Genomic DNA, 6,809 nt, shown 5'->3' with positions numbered 1-6,809 from the left:
CTGTAAACAACACTGCTTACTGACTGTTTTGAAGCCAGGAGCCATCATGTTGACTCTCTGGACTCAACAACCTATTTCCATGATGTGATCTTTGTTTTAGTCTAATGTGTAATGTTGTAATATCTTATATGGGATTGTTTTTATTGTTGTATATGTTAGAAAATGAGCCATCACACATGCCATCTACACTGGCATGTTTATGTAAATGTTGATCTATGTACATTGTCCCTGAAAAACTAAATTTAACCAAATAAAATAAACAACAAGTCACCTGTACCTCAGAGACTGTAAATCCTACAGCAGCAGCTCATAGAGTTGTTGAACAATTATTAGCCACAGCACTATGTGTGTGTGTGTGTGTGTGTGTGTGTGTCCACAGATCCTCAGTGATTTCAGTTACTGATTTCCTACATTTCCCAGAATTTCCTTCATCAACCCGGAGATAAGGGGTGGGGACTGGTTGCATCCAGCTGCTGGTTTCACATGTAGAGAGAGAGAGAGAGAGAGAGAGAGAGAGAGAGAGAGAGAGAGAGAGAGAGAGAGAGAGAGAGAGAGAGAGAGAGATGTAGAGGTTTCGTCGCATATGAGACGTGAGTTCTGTGCATTCAGATCTGTAGTGAAATGTGTGTGGAGCTGTGCAGCTACATCCCACCAGGAGGGGGCACCAGTGTCTCCCCCTCGTGGGTGAACTGGGCTCTGGCCTGGGACACAGTGGGCTCTTTTAAGGAAGCGCACAGTCTGCAGTAGGTATTTTAACCGAGGAAAAAAGTCTGTTTGCTCCAGGCTCCTGGCTCTAAAGGCTCGTCCTGAGTCTCCTCATTAATCCTGGCTGTGTTTTGGGCGTAACATGCAGTGAACCAATCAGAGGCCGTCTCCCGTCCCCTCTAACAGCCAGGTGTGTCCCACCTTGGTGGGCTGCTGTTCTAATGGAGGATTCTCCAGGTAAGAAGGAAGGAGACGGAGTGAAAGCTCCCGAGCAGATCAGGACTCCATCTGAGCTCCCTGAGGTGAAGCAGCGTCCCTGCCCTGTGTGTGGGACAAGCAGAGCGGACGCTCGCCGGCGCCCCCTATGGAGGCCACCATCACTGTCTGATAATGAGCTTCAGACAGCAGAGAGACCTGCAGCACTGACCTCAGAGCAGGACTCCTCTCCTCCTCCTGGCTCAAAGCGGCTAGAAAAGCTTTCAGTGGTGTATCAAGACCATTGTGGGTAAAAAAAAAAAAAAAATAATAATAATAAAATAAAATAAAAATTAAAAATTCATGATACAGTTATAAATTTATGAGGAAAACAAGCACAAATTTGGGAGCAAATATTAACATTCTTCAAGATTATGAGGTCATATATGTTACAAGCTAAAAAAGAGGTTGGATCAGCCTCGTCACACGCGGTGGCTGCAGGTTTCATTCATTCAGCCACATAAAAACATCATATTGTTCAAGTGCATCATCTGTGTTTACACTGTCTTTAATGTTAACACCAGATAGTTACAGCTGTTTGGATTTATTGACTGTTGATTTTTTAATGATGTAAAATAAAAAATGCCTATGCAATGTGTTTTACAGCATCACAGAAAGCCATTCATGTTCTTCTGATTGAATGAATGAGTGAGTGAGTGAATGAATGAATGAATGAATTAATTATTTTTTGGATAATTTGGATTCCATCACTTTGTGCCTTTAAATAGGATATATGGAGTACATCCCATCGTCATGCTAATTTTTAATCTATCTAATCTAAATATGTTACAAGCTAAAAAGGCTGGATCAGCCTCGTCACACGCGGTGGCTGCAGGTTTCATTCATTCAGCCACATAGAGACATCATATTGTTCAAGTGCATCATCTGTGTTTACGCTGTCTTTAATGTTAACACCAGACAGTTACAACTGTTTTTATTCTGACTGTAGATTTTTTAATGAGACAGTCAGCTGACTATGCATCCTATAGATTATGTTTACCGAATATTCACTCAGGAGGCTTTGAACATACCGTTGTCCAGAGATACTTCACAACTTAAGGATAATTATTATTTTTGTATCAATAATTTCGAAAAATATAATACAAAATACATATGCACTGTGTTTCACCGCATCACAGTTAGCCGTTCATGTTCTTCTGATTGATTGAATGAATGAGTGAGTGAATGAATGAATGAATGAATGAATGAATGAATGAATGAATGAATTATTTTTTTTTTATTTTTGGATCATTTGGATTCCAGCACTTTGTGCCTTTAATTAGGATATATGGAGTAACATCCCATCGTCATGCTAACTTTTAATCTAACATTATTAAACAGGCATTAGAGAGCTAACTTGCTGACACTATTTTTTATTTTATTTTTTTTAATGTTTAGACTTCGTATTTATATCGAGAGCAGCCAAAAAATGTATGTATAAATATGTAAATATACCAGCATTATTACATGTTATTAGTAAATTATCAATTAGACTAATTCTGACTCTGATTCTGTTTTATTTCTGCGTCATGATCCATCCAAAGGTGTGACATCGAGTTTTAAAGTGAAGCAGCTACACACTGATGTAGCTCTCTCTCTCTCTCTCTCTCTCTCTCTCTCTCTCTCTCTCTCTCTCGCTGCACGCGTGCAGGCTGGAAAGTGACCAAACGAGCAGACGGACCGTAACTGAACACACTTCAGTCTGGATTTTTTTTTACTCTGTCACTTTTACATCACCTGTTCTCAAACTTTTTAGGGTTTTTTTGTCGTGTCGTTGTTGTTGTTGTTTAATCAGGAGGTTTCATCCAAACGTTTCCACTCTGGATCCAGCTGCAGACTAAAACTGAACCAAACCTCGGCGTGATCCTGCTCCAGGTTTTGTTTTATTTTGGTTTGTTTTTTGTGCTTCATTTTGGAGCTGGAGCTCAAACTTTAACCAGGCCGGCCAGCTGTGGGGGAGATGCCGGGGTTTGTGGCTTTGCTGGCCGTGTTTGCGGTCTGTTCGGCCGGACAGGGGAGCTCCGTGTCCGGGGACAGGGGGCCGGGGAGGACCGGCTGCCCTGGCCGCTGTCGGTGCGAGGTGGACGGGCTGCTTCACCGTGTGGACTGCGCCGACCTGGGGCTCCGGGACCTGCCGAGCAACCTGAGCGTCTTCACGTCCTACCTGTAGGTTTACACTGTGTGTGTGTGTGTGTGTGTGTGTGTGTGTGTGTGTGTGTGTATCTTTCTCCTTCTAACTGTTTATCATACTGGATGTCTTATTAACCTGCTGTTGCACGCTCTCTCTCTCTCTGTCTCTCGAATAACAGCCCATGCAGTATGTGTGCGTGTGTGTGTGTGTGTGTGTGTGTGTGTGTGGCTGCTCGGCTCTCTTGAGAAACAGAGCACCTGTCCGATTGCAAGCGCGCGCGTGTGTGTCTACTTTCTTTCACAACCTTGTCAAATACCAACTCGAGCAGTGTGCGCGTGCGCGTGCGGGTGTGTGCGCTCGCACACGTGTGTTTCAGTTATTGTCGCTCATGTGCTGAAGAGATTTGGCCATAATATTTGTTGATAGAGAGCAGGACAGAGAAGAAACCTGTGACCTCTGACCTTTACATGTTGAAGTTCACAGGTGTGTTTTACTGTGTTCATCTCTTGTGATTTATTATTTTTTAACCATAAGCATTAAATTTTGACTCGTAATTAGTGTTTTGTGTTTTCTGAAAAGCTCCGATATGTCTGTGTGCATGGAAGCATCTGGAAAACTGCCCTCATATCAGCTGTAACCCTCCATTAAAGGTGCACTACGCTCAACAGAGGGTCGACTGAAGAGGGGACTGTCTGGCCCAGAGTCGCTGCTCTAGAAAAAAAAAAAATTGTCAAATCCTGGCAGTCAGGTCCCGAGTCAAGCCATAAGTCTTAAACTTTGAGGTTCAAGTCCTTCACAAGTCGTGAAAACGCTCCTCAGAGTCAGAACGAGGAGGATGTTCCTAAAAAAAAAAAAAAAAAAAAAAAAAAAAAATCTTTGACCAAAGTCTGACCAAATGTTGTCAAACCCACAAGAAACAAAAAACAGAACAAGTCCACCTGAATCCAGACAAGGAGCTCTGAATCCAGTCATTCCGCGTTCTCGGAGAAACACAACATGAACAGCAGGGGGCGCACATTTTCTGTTCCAGCAGGGGGCAGCAGCAGCCACCGACGGCCGACGCTGACGCAGCGTTCCCAGCTGACGTCAGACTTCTTCTTCCTCTCTGCAGCAGATCCCCCCAGAAACTCATCAACACCTTCCTCAAATAATCACCTAAGTCATTTTTTCAGGTTTTTCAGGAGACACAAAAAAATTCACCAAAAATTAACTGGATGATCTTTATTGATAATGTCACTCAAAAAGGTTCTAAAAAAGATGACTACTGACATACTAGAAACAATGTCAGTCAGTTATGTAACATAACAGAAATAAATGACTTAGGCAAATTTCTGAACATGCCTTTGTTGATTTAGGCAATTGTAATATGTTATATGCCAAAGTTATACTAAACCTCATCACTTACCAATTGGAGATGAGCCCTGGATCACTGAGATAACTTCATTGGCAGAGAAAATTCTCTTTCTTCTTGATACCGCTGCCATCTTGAAACTCTTAAAATAGCCTAAATAACGTAAAATTGCCTAAGTCACATTTTCTTTTGACTTAGACAAAATAAAACTGCCTAAGTCACAGTTTTGACATGATTCAGGGGTAGAATGGCAGGATCTGTTCAGCTGAGGATGCTGGTGATTTTACCAAATGTAGCCAGCATCAAGAGGAGATGATTCAGGCAAAAAAAAAACTCATTTCTGACAAAAAATGACTTGCGATTATTTTAGGAAGGTGTTGATATGGATGCCACGTTCAAAGCAGTGGAAAATCCCTCAGCTGGCAGCCTGTGTTTTATTTTGAAAGGTCTCTGAAAGTCAGTACATGTTATATTACAGCAGAGCCGTCCTGGTGATCTGTATTTCTGGTGTTCTTTTGCAGTTTCCACCTTCTTTTGCTTTGATTTTGGGAGACAAAACCGTTAGTTTGTCCATGGTGTTGGAGGCTTCGCTCGGTGGGCGTGCGGCCGCTGAAATAATCATAATTGTCCCCCCTCCTGATGAAAACGTCTATTCTGCGTTAATAACCTTGTACCTGTGCACGTGCAAGAACATGTGGTGCACTTCAGGGTCCCGGTTCGAGGGTCTGAAAATACGATCACCCAACATGTGACTCGAGTCCTTTTGGGAAGAACTTAACGTTAGAAACATCCTGCTCAAGTCTTTCTTTCTTTCTTTCTTTCTTTCTTTCTTTCTTTCTTTCTAAAACATGAGCACCTGCCGTCCGTCCTGCACGACACGAACGTGACATCAGCAGCTGACATCACTGTGATGTCATCGGCCTGAACTCACCACGTCTGTTTCACGTCCGCCGTCAGCCGTCAACTTCAGACGTCTTAAAGCAGAAACTGTAAGAAACAACAATAAGTCATAATATTGATTTTGATCATAATAATGAATGAGCCTCCTCTGTCTCAGTCAGGAAATTACACACACACACACACACACACACACACACACACACACATTCACACTTCTTTGCATCAAATTGTTGATCGTACAGTTGTATGTGTCCCTGTTGTGGCAAAAGCATCACGTCACTCTGCAGTGTGTGTGTGTGTGTGTGTGTGTGTGTGTGTGTGTGTGTGTGTGTATTGGCTCCTGTCTTAAAGCAGCACAATGACCAGGATTTAAATTTCACTCTCATTAAAAACCCTTCTCCGTCCCTCCATAATAGCTCTGTGTGTTTGTGCGTTTCTCATTCAAAGCAGTTTCCTTACAGTTTGCCTCAGACACAGACACACACACACACACGCACACACACACACACACACACACACACACTGACAGAGGATCAAAGGTTCTTTGTGTCTTTATTAAAGCTCCAATCAGGAATGCAGCAAAACATCAAGGTTTCTTTATGTCTTTTAGAGGTGTGTGTGTGTGTGTGTGTGTGTGGGAGAGAGAGAGAGAGAGAGAGAGAGAGAGAGAGAGAGAGAGGAACGCAGCTCTATCTCCATACACAGACTCTGAAATGTAACTGAAGTGAATTTGACTCGGTGATAAGAAAAGTGGTGGGAAAAGTTTTAATGTTATGCAAATGAGCGTTGTCATATTCGTCATATTTTTAGTTTTAAAAATGCTGCATATTTTTGATATTCTCTGTTTAAACAAAAGCACTATTTTTTTTTTTTTTAACACTTCAGAGATTTAAATCTGAGCAACGTCCACAAAACAGGCTGCAGTTCAGTGTTGTGTCCAGCGGGGGCAGCACTGAGCACTAAACAGAGCAGAACGTGTTGGTCAGTGGGGCTCAGTGCTATAAACTGATCAGTCTGTTTGATCCCAGATATTGATCAGTAACTGGACTGTTCCTGTCAATATTTCTAATGCAGACAGAATAATAATCTGAGGTGAGATTATTAATTAGAGGAGAGCCCAGATTATCGTGTGAGACAGAATTATAAGCCGAGGTGAAATCACGTCCCATTTCCTCCCGATCTCGTTTCAACCGTGATATTATTTTTTTCCTGTTTACAGTCACACACCTTGGGGGGCGTGTAAATGACAGTGTTTTACATATAAATAAAATAATTTATCACATGAGAATTTAACATTTAAAATCATATTTAGATTATAATATAACACCTATACAACCTCCTGACTCTCAGTGTGTATGAAGATACAGCAGCTCCATGTGTTGGTTATCCACAGAAGTCGATCAGCTCTCCCTCGCCACATGACGCCACAAAGTTTCAGTAAACATCCGTTCATAACTTTAACAGGCA

At 42.1% G+C, this 6,809-nt stretch overlaps 1 protein-coding gene across 1 annotated transcript in view; it reads left to right on the top strand.

Moving 5' to 3' along the window:
• Positions 1-2,920: 2,920 nt before the first annotated feature.
• Positions 2,921-6,809, top strand: part of LOC115355640 (leucine-rich repeat-containing G-protein coupled receptor 5-like) — a gene marked incomplete at its 3' end in the record, with an annotated part of 44,215 nt that continues 40,326 nt past the window's right edge. The window contains exon 1 of the mRNA XM_030046497.1: positions 2,921-3,126. Coding sequence (XP_029902357.1) covers positions 2,921-3,126 — 206 coding nt within the window. The remainder of the gene's footprint in view (positions 3,127-6,809) is intronic.

Source organism: Myripristis murdjan, chromosome 23 (genome assembly GCF_902150065.1).
Source record: "Myripristis murdjan chromosome 23, fMyrMur1.1, whole genome shotgun sequence".
Classification (NCBI taxonomy): Eukaryota; Metazoa; Chordata; class Actinopteri; order Holocentriformes; family Holocentridae; genus Myripristis; species Myripristis murdjan.
Note: the sequence above shows the minus strand (reverse complement) of the source record. Positions and strands in the feature narration are given on the sequence as shown.